The following is a 17,799-nucleotide window of genomic DNA, read 5'->3' as shown; positions in this document are numbered from 1 at the left end:
GCTTCCCCCAACCAAGACTAAAGCAAACCCCCTCCCCCCACTGGACCCTGAGCCTCCAGGCAGCTCCGCCTCCTGCATTGTCCTGCTCCCAGACCAAAGGTGAATCTTTTGTCACCTGGCTTCCAGGAGGTGAGACACTGACATACTTCCACAATGGGTCATGCCTGGCCTCTCCCCCCCCCATGCAGAGAGAGCTGCAAAGGGGGGAGGGGGGACACTGAGGTACACCCACACACTGCAGCAGTGACTGGAACAGCACCCCCGCTATGTCACAGCAACAAAGTCAGGCTGCATGCTTATCTATTTCCCAAGGCTGCCAGGACAAAGAGAAAAAACCTGTTTGAAGGGCAATGGCAATGCCTTTTCTGGCTAGACCCCTGGCCCCCTAATGTAGAGCCATTTCAGACCTGTTAATGTTTACACACCCCTAGAGTCTACACGGAAAACTTGCATCAGCTCAAGTTACGTCAGCATGCAGCTTCCACAGTTACTATGTCGCTTGTGTGTTTGCAGGTTTGGCTGCTTTCATTGGGGGTGCACCATGGCAGTGCATACCGGGATGCTGTCACAGATGCAGTGTGAGATGTATCCTGGGTAGATGCGCCATTGTGTAATGCCACTGCCCAGCACACTGCCTTTTGTGAAATTTGGGAAATGTATGATAGGGCCAGAACAAGTCAGTCAGGGATTATTGGGCATTATGGGATCAACATCCCTATTTACAGCTGTGTCCATCCATTATGATATCTGTATCAGTAATTTGACTTTTTTTTAAATCCCGCAAACCTCCATAACCATCAGTCTGTCATCTGTGACAGAAGCATGTAGCTTGCACAGCTCTGCGCTGTTTTCATGAGCATTGCAAGCACAGATTTGCAGAGCAGCAAAAACTGTTTGAGCGGGGATCATGCCAATTCCTTGGGAGACAGATTGCCACGGGACACAGAACCAATTCAAGCTTGTGTGTTGTTCATGGAGCAGCAGATGGAGTGCCACTGCTGAGACCAAGAAACAAGCCCTGATTGTTGGCGTTGCATTATAAAGCAGGTTTAGGGTAATCAGCAGTGGCTGCTGAACCTGTGGTTACCCAAGATCAGGTCCCTAGATTTGTGTGCTGAGCTCACCCCAGTTCTAGCACAGGGTCACCAAAATGAGAGTTGCACTGACAGTGTAGAAGTGAGTGGTGATTGCACTGTGGAAACTTGCTACCAGTCAGCTGGACTTTGGGAGCAGATTCTGGCCTGAGAGCATGGTCTGTCACTTTGAACCAGTGTAAGTTTAGAAATCATTTTATCTTTATTTTGCTTGTGACCATTTCTGATTAAGTGAGGACAAGTCATACTTAACTGGGAAGTCATACTGGCCACCTCGACAGCACCAGAGAACATTCAGTTACTGGCTGAACAGGTGCAGGATGATGTCGAACGTGCTTTTGATCATTTGAAGGGTTGCTGGCATTGTTTACTCATAAGACTGTACCTCAAGTGAAAGAAGTATTCCAGGGGTTATAGCTGCCTGTTGTGTCCTGCATAACGTACGTGACGCAAAGTGAGGAAAGCTTTCTGCTGGGATGGAGGGCAAAGATGTCTGGTGAATTTGAGTAGCAGATACCAGGGCTATTAGAAGAGCTCAGAGCAGAGCTTTTACAGCACAGAGGGGCTTTGAAAGACTGTGTAATAGTGAGCTGAAATAGTGCATGAGGGTGTAGTGTGCTCTACTTGGACCCACTCTTCTGTGGTGTGATAGGAATTCTGTGGTGACTGTTATAAGTGTGGGACTGTATCATTGTCAATGTACTGAGTCATCTTGTGACTGAGCCTGTGAATTGTGTGACATTTCGTTTTTCTGAATGGCTGGCCACTTGGTAGGATGTGTTGTGAACTAATGTGGAACATAATTTATCTTTATAATAGAAATTATTCTGTAATAATATCAGTGCAAAAATGGCAATTTTTAAACCAATGCATTGAAAACTAAAAGTTTAACTGAAAAGAGCAGAACTTGTGTAGGGGAAAGAACCCTCCACCCCCATTCCAGGTGCATGAATACAAACCGTAGCTTTCACAGGTCAGAGTGTCAGGGCAGAGCAAGATGTGGCCCAGGGACTGGATCCAGTCCACCAAACGCTGATCTGGCCCATGGACGGCATCTGGCTGCTTTCTATTTGTCCTGCTGCCTGTGCCACTGGATTTCAAGGTGACGACTCAGGTACCAGGATCCTATTTCTCCAGGCTCCCAGTCATGGTGCTGTTCTGGCAGGGGCCGGAGTCGTGAGCCATTTACATAGCTGCAGCAAGCCTGGATAGCTGCCAGACAATGCGGTAGCGGTGGGGTCCGGAGCTGCAAGCCCTTTAAATAGAAGCAATTGGCTTGCGGTTCTGCTGCTACTGCATTGCCTGGCGGCCATCCGGGGTTGCTTGCAGCTATTTAAAGGACTCCTGGTCGTGGTGCTACCCTGGCAGAGGCTGGAGTTGGTCAATCCTATAAATAGCTACAGCAACCCCGGGAGGCTGCTAGGCGACCCTTTGCTGTGTTTTTATTTCAAAGCTCCCGGCCCCAGACAACCATTGGGGAAGGCTAGTTCCCTGTCACTTCTAGGTGTGGAGCGGTGGCCGCCCTATGAAAATTACTGCCCACCCCCGATATATGTGAAGCTCAGATGGTCTTTAATGTGCTTTGTGGTGCAGTGGTAGAGGTAGTGTAGTGACTCTTGATTCCATAAGCTTCAGAGGAGGAGCCGAGTTAGTCTGTAACAAGAAAAACTTAAAAAAAAACAAATAGACAAGTAGCACCGTAGAGACTAACAAAACATGTAGATGGGATCATGAGCTTTTGAGGGTGCAGTCCACTTCTTCAGCTGACGGGAGTGTTAGAAGTGCAGATCCAAGAATAAATAGGGGACAGGAGAGAAAAAAAGAGGGGGGGAAAAAAAGGAGGGGGAAAGGAGAAAGAGAGAGAAATTGAATAGAAATAGTTACAACAGGCTGATAAAAACAATTGGCACCTTCATTGGTTGGTTGGTTAAGTCATTCGGGTATGGAAGGTAGGGTGAGAGCCAGCCCATGTCCTTGTTCATACCATTTGCATAAGAATTAAACTTATGACTGAAGTTAAGTTCCAACCCTTCTCTGTGTATTTGGCTTGTGAAATTGGCCTGAAACAAAACAGTGACTTGGAGATCCATGAATGAGTGTTCAGGTAGATTAAACCAACAGGTTTCTGTATTGCCTTTTTGGATATCTAATTTGTGTTCATTAATTCTTTCCCGTAGAGACTGTTCAGTTTGGCCAATATACAGGGCAGAGGGGCATTGTTGGCATTTGATGGCATAGATCACGTTAGTGGATGTGCAGTTCAATGAGTCTCTGATTTGGTGGCTGATGTGGCTGGGTCCAGTGATGAAATCGCTGGTGTAGATGTGTGGGCAGAGTTGGCACCAGGGCTGAGTGCAGGGCTGGGTTCGTGGAAGATTATGATGGTGTGCTGCGTGGTTACTGGAAAGAATGTTTGAAATTAGGGGGTAGTCTGTAAGCGAGGACTGGCCTTTCCCCCCACTGCTGCTGGGGCCCAGACGCTGCCTGACTGTGTATGGCAGTGATGCCTGCTGAAGTGGTCGCTGAGTGGCGTGGGAAAGCGTTCTGCCACACGGGGAGAACTGAGGCAGCCCTCTCCTGCAATCCTCTGCCAAAGCTTTCCGAACACCTCTATAAAAGTTTAATCGTGCTCTCTCAGGAGGATTCCAGGGATATCCCTGTTCTCATACACGAGTTTCTGCTCGTGAGCACTCTCCCTAAGTAGAGGAGAAGGAAAAGCAGAAGCACCTCTGCCTCTCTTGGTTGTGCCATGACCTGTTCTGGAATGAGTGTTAATGAAAAGACAAAAGATGTGACTTGTCCTGTGTGATGGTGCGTAGGGGTTCCCCCCCCCCCCCCCCGATCCTGCACCCCCGTAGCAGCGAGAACAGACTCCGCCAGCCAGTAGAACAGAGAGGGTTTATTGCTTCTCCGGGATACAGCCCAGCATAGATGTGATGTGGTTACAGGAGTCAGGGACAGGATGCCTCAGACCCCTTGGGTTAGGGGATCCATCACCCCTCAGCACTCAGTTTAGTCTTTTCCCTTCGTGTTTCCCAGCCAGAAACTGCCTCGCTCCCAGACCCTGCCCCCCAGCCAGGTGGCCGCCTCTGCCTCCCTTCCTTTGTCTCTCCCTCTTGGAAGAGCCTTATCTGCTCAAGCTGGGCCTAGGTGTCTGGGCCAATCTACATGTGGGTGAGTCAGTGGGAATCGCACATCCCAGTGCAGGGGGACCCTGGGTTACAGAGCAGACAGCCCCCCACTACGTCGCCCCCTGTAACTGAAAATTCATCCATATACTTTTTTGAGTTCCTTTTCTTTGCATTTGCCGCGATTGGCAGGACTGCAGTGGAGTTTAAAAAAAAAAAAAAAAAATTCCACCCCGAGTGGAATAAATTTTCTTATGTGCACCAATATGGAGGTGAATGTGCAACATGTGACCTTCACACGGGTGCACGTAATAAAATTCATGTGACGGGGATGGGACCCGGGGGCTCTGCGTGTGGGAGGAGAGTCAGAGCTGGGGGTGGAGGTGCTCCAGGCATGGCAGTGACTTGGGCTCCAGCCCTCAGAAGGTGGAGGAGGGTGTCTGGCAGTGCCTGGGCAGCTTTCTGCTGGGGATGGGAGCGGGGCTTTCTTCTGCACGCACCAGATCTTTGCTGGGGCCAGTGGGGAGGGGCGCTCCCCTCCCGTCCCTTGCAGCTCCTTGCTGGGCAACATTCCCTCTAATATTTTCCATCCCTGTGCGGATTTTTTCCATCATTGCGACGAGACGAGTTTTTTTTGTGCGTGCCAAGGCATGTGCACAGAGGCAAGTGCACCAGTAGTAGAAACAAAAAAAACCAGCTGTGGGCGCGCTGCTAATCAGCTGGGTGGCACTGGAATGTCTCCTGAACGGCCTCATGAGTGCACAGCTTTCAGGGAGCACTGGTGTTGGGGCCCACAGCCCCTCACCATTGGCCCTGGCGGCTTCAGGCCTTAGGGAGAGAAATCTCTTCCCGCTGCAGCCGTGAGCCTCTGCGCGGCGCATGAAGGGAAGCTGTGTGGCCATACAATGTAGGGGGTGCTTAGATCTAAACTGGGTCCTGGCTCGCTGTGCAGCTGGATCCCCTGGTTGTTTGTCCTCTGTACTCCTCCTCATCCACAACCTCCTCGCTGTGAGAGCACCGTCACGCAGTCACATGTTGTTTATTATGTGGGGGGGGGTGTTATATTAGGACATAGCGGTCAGCCCAGCCCGTGTTTGGTTTTTACAGCTCAGCTGGCCTCACGGGCAGAGGGGAAAAACAATCTACTACACTTACTCATTCCATTTCTGTTCAATGGCTTGGTCTGCGCAGTTAAAGAAGCAAGCACGAGAAATACAGTGCAACTGTTCTCACGGTGTCTGGCGTAAGTGGTCACACTGTTTATTTGGAAGACAGTGTATGTGTAAATACGCACGGAGAGTTGCTGAAATGGAAGTTCCTTTCCTTTTTTTTGTGTCTGGCTTGACCTCTGAGTCTATACCATCAAAGGAGCGATATAAATACTTAGCCTGTCTTGGGCTATATTACATATCTGTTGTCTGGCAGGCCAGTCAAAAACTGAGTCCAGGTAAAATGAAATTTCAGCCTCTTGCTGCCTGTTGCTGACTTGCACTACAATTCCTTGGCAAGACTGATTAACCAGCATGTCTGGTCAGGGGCAAATAACAAAGCTTGTTCTCCTCACAGATTTTAAGCCAGAAGGTACCATCATAATAATGTGGTCTGACCTCCTGCTTACCATAGGTCACAAAACCTACCCTACCCATTCCTGTTATAGACTCATATCCTGCCTCAATCATCTTGTACTGTCATTGAATGACAGAGGAGAAGGGTGATTTCTGTGCCTGGCTCATTATTTTGCTAAATTCCTCCTCTAGCTCAAAAGGCTTTGAGCTCCATGATGCTTTGAGGAAAGTGTACGTATATGGATCATTATATGTTTTTCCCCAAAGTTCAGTATGGGACATGACATTTGAGTGAACTGAGCTGGATCAGTTTTCATTCCTGCCTCAGATCAGGTATTCTGCTCCATCAAATCATCCAGTACTTAAATGCTGCTGGTGTTAGAAAGAGGGACATACAAGCACACCATACAATATTTATATTCTACTCTTCAGCTCATTTTGGCTACAAAAAAAAAAGTTGTTGTTTTAAGTGGGGGCACCCGCATTTCCTAACTTTGTATAACGTCTTTCAGGGCAATGCTGGTAGCAAGGCTCATCCTCTGCATTCTGACATCTTACTTTCCTGTTGTCATCCCTTCGTGATAATGTTTGACTTATTCTCCTGTTCCTCAGTGCCCTTCACGATGCACAGAGAAGATGTCCTGTCTGATCTGCTGCTACTTCCTTCAGAAATGGAGACTGTCCCACCTTTCACAGAGCATTTTGAAGCTTCAAAAGAAGTTCATGGTATAATCCTCCATTGAATATGTTCATGGGATGCTGTTAACCAGGGGTTCAGTTTTCAGCTTCTATCTATGGAATTCTGTGCTATTTACAGGAAGTCCATTAAACAGGCGATAGTGAAAAATTTTATCCCCATTTTTCTCTCTAATCTCTTGTTCTAAACAGTGTTGGGGGGGGGGGGGGGGGGGTTGAGCTGTCCTCACAGGCCCTGTCTCCCACCCCCTTTTTGTCCTATTTTGTTTTAGTTAAAAAGAAAAGCTGAATTAAACCATTGTTACTGGAAATGTTAGCTTCATCTTGAAATGTTCTATCCCCATTTTTCACTTGATGGGTTACATTTGGATTGTGGCAGCTAGAGAGTTACTATAACAAAAGCTTATTTGGGAGTAGTACCTGAAAGGCACAGTACTTTCCTTTTACTGCCCAATAACGTTTGATTAGCTTTCATCTGTATAGCAGATATAATGCCTCTCTGAGTAAATTAATGGGTAGGTTTATCTTCAGTATATGCATACTTGCTTTGTGATGAAAATAAACATTTGTTCTGTAAGTTAGTGGACCAAATTAATTAAGTTTGTTAGAAACAAATCAATTTGGCAGTGACAAATGTAGTTTATTTCTTACAGCACCCCATTCAATTGTGATGGTACCAGAACAACCTTCTCTGGGATTCCCATATTCTCCTGCAGAAGTTATAGATCCATCCCCCTTCATTACGCTGGATTCAACTGCAGAATCTCTGATGAATATAGCAGGTGAAACACATTTCTGCTGTTGCCATGCTATTTTATAATTGGGTTAGAGGGATCTGCAGGTCAGAAATTGTTAGGTGTATTAATCTGAAAAAGGTCATATTTGGCTTCTCCAGTTACATAAAATGAGTCAAGATTAATATCCATTAGAAAGGACATAAAATGCTTCAACTCCATTTTCTACCTAAGAGATTTCTGAAGATATTTGGGGACAGAATATCCCATTGACCAGAGAGCCTCGTATGCTTGCTGATTTTAAAATTAGTACTTTTATTACCCTTTTATATAATCCTGGGATATTATGGAGAACATGCTCAGGTCCTCTAAGGTTTCCCAGAATGTACTAAGAAGTTCTCTCTAAGAATGTTGTTGTGAGAGCAGCCGAGCCTGTACCACACAAGTAAATATATGTAGCTGAACGTCAGTTTTGAAGTCCAGAGCTAGTGCTGTTTGCATTGACGTGGCTATCTGTACTAATTGTTTCCCTTAGCAACTGCAGGAGGGACGGTGCCTGAAGAAAATTGGCTGAGAGCTCAGGATGCTGTGAAGGGATCAGAAACCTCTTTCTTTGTAGAACCATCAGGTAAAAATGTAAAGTATAAGGTTATTCCCAGAAAATTGTTTCTGGAGTCTTTCAGCAGGATTAAAATGCCAGAAGTAGTTGGTCTTTGCATCCCTCTTAAAGAGGGAGGTGAAGGGCTGTGTTGTAGGTAGTATAGCAAGACATGCCTGTGTTGATTCTGTAACATCCTTGGACTAAAAAGCATCTTTCATTGGAGGTACATTTCTCGTGGCAAAGTGCTGAGAATTGAGAAAAGCTATAAAATGAAGCGTGAATGTTCCGAGATTGTGCACATCTTTATAAATGCTTAATTCTAGTTGAAAGTAGCAGACTTAATGAAACCATAACTCCCCCAGTTTGTGACATCTGGACCTCTCTTTGCAGCTCCCGGGGGCAGGTCAGTGTTTGGTCTGGCTGTGCCCCTGTGATTTTGCTTGCTTCCAGTTTCTCTGCCTCTGTGGCACCATGCAGATGGCAGGTTTTACAGATCTCGCCTTCGCATATGCCTAAGGAGGGCTTTTTTGTCAGTTTGGCAATCTATGCCATAGTCATACTGTCCTGGGCTAGTTTTTTTAACCGAGGTATTGGAACCCCATGGAGCCTCAGCTGCAGTCCCTCCCTTCTGGCTCCTCTGTGCCTTCCGGGCATGGCAGAGCACCCTGAAATCCAAATGTGCTCCATCTGTGAAGCTGCCCTCCCAGGTTCAACAGTCAGTGAGTTATGTCCAGCCTGTACTCAGCTGTCTGTCCCTAGCTCCATTAGGTCTTCGGGCATCCCCTATGTTCCAGAGCATCTATAACTCTGATGTGCTAAAAATAGACCGGGAATATATGGGCAGAGCAGGGAGAGGCTCCAAAGATGGGAACCCTCTCCAGTCAGCCAACTCGGGAGCTAAGTTGACTCTCCATCTCCCACAGGGCCGATGGTGGACAGAGAAGGCAGACTTGTCAAGTCACAGATAGCCCTGAGTCCCCTAGGAAAAGAAGCAGGGCTCATGAGCAGGGCTCGCCAAGCGGCAGCGAGCCCCACTTGCCAGCCGCGCGGAACCGCATGCTGCGCACGCGCAAACCGCGCTGTGCGGCCGCACCGGGCTAAAATCTACTCACCATGGGCGAGTAGATTACATTAATTGTCGAGCCCTGCTCATGAGCACCTCCCTCCTTCTCAGTTCAGGGGCTCTGGAAGCTTTTCCCCTCCCTCAGGGAGTGGGACCTAGCAGGCAGGGGCTCAAAGAGATCTCATGAGAGAACTTCAGGCTCTTGGCAAAGCAAAAGGCCTCACCAAAGCTGTGACTGAGCTCCTATACCCCCTAAGCAAACTAAAGAAAGCAAAAAAGGAGAAAAAGCATGAAATTTAGGAGGTCCGAGTCCTCTGACTCCTCTCCTCCTCCTCCTTTCTCCACAGACGCTGGTGAATAGTCGGGTTCTGATTATGATCAGGACCAGAGAAAGATTCAGCAAAATCCCCACACCAGTCCCTCCCCCCTTTCCGTCTGTGGCCATGTGCACTGAGGTTGTATCCACTATTCAGATTCAACCTGAAAAAAGCCCCAAGAGTGAGACAGAGCAAATTTCTCCCTTAAATCTTCCCCAAGGCGGCACTTCCCCCACACTTCTACTTTGAGGAAGTAATAAGGGATGAAAGGGACATGCCAGACTAGGGCAAACACGTGAATGGAAATGATTTAAAGTTGTATAGGATCCAGGCACCAAAAGCCCCAGTTACTGAGATACTGAAGGCTGATTCTATCTTAGCATCATTGGCCAAAGAGATGGTTTTCCCCTCAGAAAGGGAGCTGTAGCCTAAGGACCCTATGTATGAAAAATGGAGGGCACTTTCAAAAAAAAGACTTGACATTCCCTAATCTCCCTCAGGGCCCTCCCTAGTGTTACCTGCTTTGTGAAGGCATCTCGCTCTCTCCTGGCATGAATATTGCCAAGCCTTCAATGATGGAGATCACCCCGAATTTGGCTCTACTTAAAGATCAGTGGATGCTGTGAGAGTCTCAGCCAAAGACCTGGCCTCCAGCTCAGTAACCAGGTGCCATCTACAACTCCATTTCTTGTCCTATCCTTCGCCAAATTCACGGGAGCCCTGATTTTCAGAGAGAAGCTAAGCAAGTAGCTGCAGACAATGCCACACGGTCTAAACAGACCCTCCCGCTGTCAGAGCATGCCTTTTGCGAGAGCACACGCTGGCCTTGAGGCAAAGGCATTCCCTCACCCTCGCAGAAATACTAGCGAAGACGTTTTCCTGCGGGAACCTTGGCATTTGCAATGACTGCATAGGTCTCTGGCTGGAGCTTGAAGCCTGGGGGAAGGATTTTCCATATCTTGGAGGAAAAGGCTTCTTTTCCCGTGGTCTAGTGGGTCAGAGTTAGTGAGTCAGGGATACTCCTTTGCGTTACAGGCTCCACTCCATCAGTTGTTAATCCAGTCCCTTGCCTTAACAACCCCATAAAGCACAGTTTACTTTGGCACGAGATTTCTCATTTCCTGGATGTGGGAGTAATAGAGAGCATTCCCTCAGAAGGTAGAAGAGAAACTGTCATCTTAATCACTCAGAAGCGTACACAGGAATATGATTCATTCTGGATCTCAAAAGGCTCAACGAGTGGATGAAGACAACAAAGTTCCAGATGGAGACACTAACCTCTGTCATCCCGGCCCCAGGGAGATTTTATGACTTGGGTAGATCCGCGGATGTATACACATCTCAATCAGACCCTGCCATCAAAGGTTGCTGAGGTTTGCCTAGAATAGGAAGCATTATCGATATGTGAATTTCCCATTCAGCTTGTCCTTGGTCTTCTAGATCTTTTTAAAGATATTGGTGGTACTCCTCACCGGACGCAGACCACATAGTTCCACCTGTGCCCCTTCTTGGACGATCTCTTAATCTGAGCTCTGTCGCTAGAAATGGCACACTGAGCTGTCTCTCTAATTTCAATCTCCTACAAGCACAAGGCTTTATCATCAACACCAAAACAAACCACCTTCATTGTGTCCACCCAGATAACTCACTTGGGATTGAACATGAGACACCAAGCTAGCAAGGGTATATGCGTTTTCAGAGAGGTACCAGAAGATTCAAGACCTCTGTATTATTTTGGAATTACAAGAGGCCTCTTCTGATCATGCATAGGGATCCCTGGGCACAATCACACCCCCGTTGGCTTCATCTTCAAAGTCTGGGACTGCTTCCCAGATGCATGGAGAGTCAAGAGGGGGTTGCGGCCCTGGTGATAAAATCTTTAAAATGATGGTCAGTTCAGGGGAAAGTTTACAAGGGCAATGACTTCCAGGGGCCCCGTTTTCCTGATGCACATGGGGTCCCAAACAGCTCAAGGCACCTGGAGAAAAGGTTCCAAAGCGCAAACCTTAGTCAGGCTGGTTCAGTGAAAGGTTCCAGACCAGTGTAGAGGGGAGCCAAGTCCTGCTTCAGTCAAACAGCTCAGCCACAGACACACGTGTGGACCACCGGGGGCAACCAGAAGCCCTGCACTAAACGCTGAAACAGCAGTGGCCAAAAATCAGAGTGGCCAAAATATTCTTTTCTCTCTCTTATGGCAGCTCACATCAAGGGAGACCTGAGCCAGCAAGCAGTCTGGCTTATCAGGCACAAGGTGAATGACTGGCTTCATGTGATATTTTGGTGAATTGTCCAATCATTCAGCCTACCCACAACCAACCTATTCGCAGACCACATGAATGGGAATAGGCCAAAGTACTCCAGCAGGGACGTTAACCCCATGTCCAAGGGGACAGATGGCGGCAGGCCCTCCTCTTTGTATTTTTACGCTTCCCATTATTAGGGAAGGTGATCCAGGAAATAAAATGAAAACAGATGACAGTAAGATTAGTAACCAGCTTTCAGACTGGATAGAGCTGAAAATGGGACTGCTGCTACAGTTCCCAAAGCGTAAGTCTACACTGCCACCCTAGTTTGAACTAGGGTGGCTAATGTAGTCATTCAAACTTGCAAATGAAGCCCAGGATTAAAATATCCCGGGCTTTATTTGCATGTTCCTAGGCGCCGCCATTTTTAAATGCCCGGTAGTTCGAACTCCCTGCCCGCAGCTACATGCGGCACGGGCTAGGTAGTTCGAATTAAAGCTCCTAATTCGAACTACTGTTACTCCTCCTGCAATGAGGAGGAGTAGGCAAGTGAGCAGGCAGCCTGGCTGAGTTCCAGCTCGCACCAGGTCTGGGAGCTCAGACCCCCCTCTCCCCAGATAAGGGCTTCTATCACCCCACACTGCTGCCTGTGTAGCAGAGGCAGCAGCGTGGGGCGACAGGCAGCAGTTCTGCGAGGGGAGCTGGTTTTTAAACTGGCTCCCCTCATGGATCACCTCCCGCCTGGCTCCCTGCGCTGCTGCCTCTGATACAGGAATATTTAACATCCCTAGTGAGCATGCACTTCACGTGCCCTTGCTTTATGTGCACGTCACTTTAGTAATACCGGTAGGAAAAAAACAACATGGACAGAAACCAGCGGAATCTGGTAACCCTATGTGTGGGCAACGGTAAATTCAGTGTCATGTGGAGCACACACACAACCCCAGTGGGCTGCAGGTTGTCCACCACTGGCTCATTGCCTGTCCTTTAGCACTCTCCCACCGCTCCCTGGCCCTGCTGTGTTCAGAATTCTGCAGAAGAGAAGAGTGAGGGGGGATTTGAGAGCAGCCTTCAACTTCCTGAAGGGAGGTTCCAAAGAGGATGGAGAGAGGCTGTTCTCAGTAGTGACGGATGCAGAACAAGGAGCAATGGTCTCATGTTACAGTGGGGGAGGTCTAGGTTGGATATTAGGAAAAACTATTTCCCTAGGTGGTGAAGCACTGGGATGGGTCCCCTAGAAATGTGGTGGAATCTCCATCCCTAGAGGGTTTTGAGTCTCAGCTTGATGAAGCCCTGGCTGGGTTGATTTAGTTGGGATTAGTCCTGCTTTGGGCACGGGCTGGACTTGATGACTCCTGAGATCTCTTCCATCCCTAGGAGTCTGATTCTAAGATGTCATTAGTGTGAAATACCATCAAGGTCATGTTTCAGAGGCGAACACAATTTCTGTATTTGAATAGTAGTATTCTATTTAATTTGTGTTAGTCGTGTTCAATGGCCCCAGTTGGAATTTAGCTATCATACCAGTCACAGGACAAATGCATGCAAATCCTGCTAATCAGCGGATCTCCCATTATACACAAGCGTGTTTCCAAATTAATTCATGTGTAATTAAATTAAATTCCTTTTGTCTACCTAGAACCCAATAGGATAACAGATGCAGCAGAGCTATATTTGCCAGGAAGTCCGGTGGCTGCTGCCCCTACCACTGTTCCTTGTGCGGTAACAGAGCCTAGAGACGAGACCAAAGCTACTGACATGCTGCAGGTTGAACCCACAGGTAAAATATGGTCTGTGTGGGTGGAGGATTATTTGGTAATAGATTTAGTATTCTGAAGAAGCCATGAAGGGAAGTGTACACAAGCAACAACTTCAGTATCTTTGCTGAAGAGACTCTATCGTTGCTGGTGAAGACTCAGACAACACTAAAGATGATGAAACATAGGAAGGCAGTGGGCCTGGGTGAGGTACCAATTGAGGCATTTAAAGCATGAGGCCATGAGGGAGAGGTGATGACTAATTTTTTCAGTGTAATTCTCTGTATTGGAAAAATACCTAGTGGAGAAAGAGCAAACTGAATATGTACGAGGGTAGCATAATGACAGTGATAACTATCTGTGGCTATAGTGAGTCATTCACTGTGAGGGTAAGTCTATATAAAGAAGCAGCTTATTCTTCTTTGACCCATTCCTGTTCGTCGTTCTAATGAACGCCTTGACATAGTCTTTGAGTGGGGCTCTTTGTTTATTCCACTCCATGCAGCTGAGACTGGAGATTTTAGCAAGAAATGTCAGTGGGTCTGTGTACGTTCTGATGCTCTCCTTGTGCTCTGAACTGAGAGGACAGAGGGCGGCATGGACTGACACCTCTCCAATTCCTTCTTACTGCTGCGCAGATTCATTTGAAATTCTGTTCCTGTTGTGGTCTATGTCTACTGTCAATACTTGTAAATATATATTGTAAATAGTTCGTAACACATTTAATCTTTTGTGTGTGAGCGATTTTATAGCTAGTGTGGTTAGTTTAGCTTCCTACCTGGGGAAGCTTCCTACCTGGATGTCGTATGACAAGAATCCAGGGGTTTAAGAGCTGCATCTTCTGCCCCATTTCTTCTTCAGCAACTAACACCAGCGCTGCCTTGGAGAGATTCACATCAATGCCAAGTGCAGCTTCTGCTGCTCCTTCCCTCCTCAAACCATGAGAGACAAGAGTTCCATCTGTAGAAGCGCCTCTTGGAGAAGGCCATGAGACAGAGTGCAGGACAGGGAGAACCTCCTACATGGTAGCCTTGGACTGTGAGCAGCACGCCTTTGAGTGTGAGTTCTGGAGCAGGGGCCAAATAGTCAAGTCTAACGATTCCCCCTCAAAAGAGTATGGGATATTACTAGCACTTGTCCAGAGCTGCCTCTGTAAAAAGGAGGTAGGGGGATAAAGTATTCCTCCCATCGTGGTCTAAGTTGGTTGAGACCTCATACCCAGATCATAAAGAATTAAGTTTACATAAACCTTCTATCCAAGAATGAAAGGCACAAAGGAAGAAGGAATCCGATGGTACTGGGTCTTGCTCTGTCCCACAACTCTAAAGATTGGCACCAGCCAGCCATGTCTGGGAGATCCACATTGGACTCTCATTTGATAGTTGCCGCATACGCTAACTGGGTTCCTCTAAGTACAGACCATTGGATGCTTGAATCAGTCAGTCCCCACCTTGGAATTCTTGAACTACAGGAAGGACTGAAACCTTTAACTTGTTGGAAATTTTTGGAAGAAGATCCTCCCATGCCGCACCCAGAGGCTGACCATTGTGATAGGACAGGAGTCCGCTTCTTGTGGGACCTGAGCCGTTGAACATATTCATGAATGATCTGGAAAAAGGAGTGGACAGTGAAGTGGCAATGTTTGCAGATGATACACAGTTATTCGAGATAGATAAATCCAGAGCAGATTGAGAAGAGTTACAGTGGGCTCTCTCAAAACTGGATGATTGGGCAACAAAATGGCAAATGGAATTCAGTGTTACTAAACTGCAAGTAATGCACAGTAGAAACAGATACTCCTAACTGTACATATATAACGATGGGTTAAATTTGCTGTTACCATTCAAGAAAGAGATCTTGGAGCCACTGGGACTAGTTCTATCAGTGTGCAGCAGTGGTTTAAAAAAAAAGCCAATGGCATGTTAGGAAATATCATATTGCCACTACATAAATCCATAGTAAGCCCGTACCTTGAATATGAGACCTGTTCCAAACCCCAAATCAGTTTTGTTGCCCTTTTCTGAACCTTTTCCAATGCCAATAGATCTTTTTTTGAGATGAGGCAACCACAGCTGTACGCAGTATTCAAGATATGGGCATCCCATGGTTTTATATAGAGGCAACAAGAGATTTTCTGTCTTATTCTCTATCCCTTTTTAAATCATTCCTAACATTCTATTTGATTTTTGACTGCCGCTGCACACTGAGTGGATATTTTCAGAGAACTATCCACAATGACTCCAAGATCTCTCTTGAGTAGTTGTAGCCGAATTAGTTCCCATCATATTGCAGTCCCCATCATATTGATGGTTCAGAATTGTGAACTGAAGGAGGATATTTAGAAAGTTGGTATCAAGTTGGATGATGATGAACAAAAGCCACTGACAAAGATGATGTTGATAAAAGATTACTTTAAAGGCTCAGGTCCAACGTTTGAAGGGGTTGGTATCTGGGGTGAGCCCATTTTACTGAAGATAGCATATTCTCAAAACTTCTAGCAAAAACCCACCAAGAGTAAAAATTCAGAGGTGGGTGGATTTGGCTGAATTGTATGACTTGGGAATGATAAATCTAGTACATTTTTTGTTGTTGCATTAAATATGCCCAGCAGCTGATTAAATGATTCTTCACGTTCTGCAGGAGCTGTAGGTTGAAATAGTAAAGTTCCATAAACCGGGGTAACTTTTTTTTGTGGTTGGTAGTCCTATATAAAACATAAACTACTGACTTTTTTGCTGTAGTCCTACCAGTGCCATCATAGGTTCAATTTATTGATGCTTCTTTACCCTATTGTTCCTATTGTTCACTGCCTCCTGTGAGCCTGAGGCCATGTCTATGCTACAAAATTAAGTTGACCTAACTTACGTCAGCATACAGCCACCACAGTAATTATATTGCTTGTGCATGTGTATGTTTTGCTTGTGTCCCCAGTGCATATCCTTACTGGGAGCAATTGCATCAATTGTAGTGTCCGCGTCAGTTTGTGAGATTACTTCTGAGAGCCAGTAAGTGTCAGTATGAGCAACTACATGAACATTGACTCTCCACCTCTTGTGGAGGTGCAGTTAAGTCAGTATAGCAGGGTAGTTTTGATGACAGGAGCCAAATTTTAGTTCTGACACTACTTTGGTTGGATGTAAATTGCCGTAGTGTCAACCAAAACTCAGAATTTGTTGGACTGTAACAATACTACTTGCACTTATATATCTTTTCCAGTAATATATATTCTGTACTTGTTGTTTAATTTATTTTGGAGAGGGTCATACCCTAGCTGAAACAGTAAATAATAAACATCGGCCAATGTCTTGGCTTTGGAAATTCAAATATACTGCATAATCGGTATAAACCTAGGTATGGGGCTTTTCAGATCATTGAGTACAGTAATGAAAGTATCAGTTATGACTGGAAAAAGTGAGTCCTGTAGTGTTGATTAAAGGTTGTGGTTAGATTAAAAAATCCATTTTAGAAATGGAAGAGAATTGTGTACCCACACGCACACGTACACACACAAAGAAACTGTGAAATCGCTCTACTGTGGCTCTTTCTGAATTTTGATTGCTAACTTGGCTCCAGACCTGTTGAATATCATTGCCTAAGACTGTTAAGAATCTCTCTTTAAAACGTAATTTACTTCCCACTGTTGATACTGTTTCTTGTACTTCACTAAGTTTGGATAATGAAAATAGGCTTTGTTTGTTTTTGGCCACTGTCATATTCTAATTGTAGTGTCCTCAGACTGTTGCATGAAAACAGTTCTTTTGGTCTTATTATGCTTTTGTTTAAAAAAAGCCCAAAATCTTGTTTGTAAAAGCTGAAATTTGGGGGTTAAACTGAGTGAACAGTATCCTTGAAGAATTTGACCACTTCTGAAATCATTAGGAGCTGGGAGAGAGCTGTTGTCTGTCTGTTGAATGAAATAAAAGCTCATGAGGCACATTCTAAAGCCTGTATATACATCCCAAGTGGAGTTCTGTTGTCAAGTTCAGTATCAGATGTTGCCAGTGCTTGGGTGAGAGAAGGTGGTCTTGTTAGTGATTTAGTTGATGGCATTGCTTTCTCAGTCAGGAGTAAGTCATTGCTCCTACTTGGCATAGAGCCATGGGTACCATGCAACTGGAGAGGTGTGATTAAAAAAAAAATAAGATGGAAAACAAGGTTCTGCGCTCAAGTGGCAACTGACGATCCTTGGCACTTATTTCAAGTGTAAAGGTGCAGCCAGCTGAATTATTTGTGTATTTACACAGGAATTCTTCTAGAGCATGCTACTTAAATAAGTCATTCTCATTCCTGTTGAATGCATGCTACACATTGCCACATATCAGAAGATTACCACCTGGGCTTCATATACGCCGGGTGGATTTTCAGGTTGTAAGACTGCACACCTGAGTAGGAGTTAGTGCTATTAAAAATAGGATGTGCAGCGGAATGCAGTAGTTTGAGCCACTTTGGTATTACAAGAGTGTGAAACAAGGAGGGTAGCCAAGAATGCAGACTTTGGACTATTTTGTATTGTAACTCTTGCTTCCCTTTGTACACGAAGATGCGTCTGCCATTGCCACTAATAGGAATTCTACACAGTCACATTAGGTAAAAATATGCCC

At 46.0% G+C, this 17,799-nt stretch overlaps 1 protein-coding gene across 12 annotated transcripts in view; it reads left to right on the top strand.

Annotated features, from left to right (window-relative positions):
- The window catches only part of MAP4 (microtubule associated protein 4), a 249,533-nt gene that overhangs the window by 151,394 nt on the left and 80,340 nt on the right, over nt 1–17,799 (top strand). For all 12 annotated transcript variants that reach the window (XM_075923033.1, XM_075923035.1, XM_075923037.1 and 9 more), the window contains 4 exons: nt 6,400–6,513; nt 7,137–7,265; nt 7,753–7,845; nt 13,081–13,221. In XM_075923033.1, the coding sequence (XP_075779148.1) occupies nt 6,400–6,513; nt 7,137–7,265; nt 7,753–7,845; nt 13,081–13,221 (477 nt within the window). The remainder of the gene's footprint in view (nt 1–6,399; nt 6,514–7,136; nt 7,266–7,752; nt 7,846–13,080; nt 13,222–17,799) is intronic.

This window comes from Pelodiscus sinensis, chromosome 2 (genome assembly GCF_049634645.1).
Source record: "Pelodiscus sinensis isolate JC-2024 chromosome 2, ASM4963464v1, whole genome shotgun sequence".
NCBI lineage: Eukaryota > Metazoa > Chordata > Testudines > Trionychidae > Pelodiscus > Pelodiscus sinensis.
Note: the sequence above shows the minus strand (reverse complement) of the source record. Positions and strands in the feature narration are given on the sequence as shown.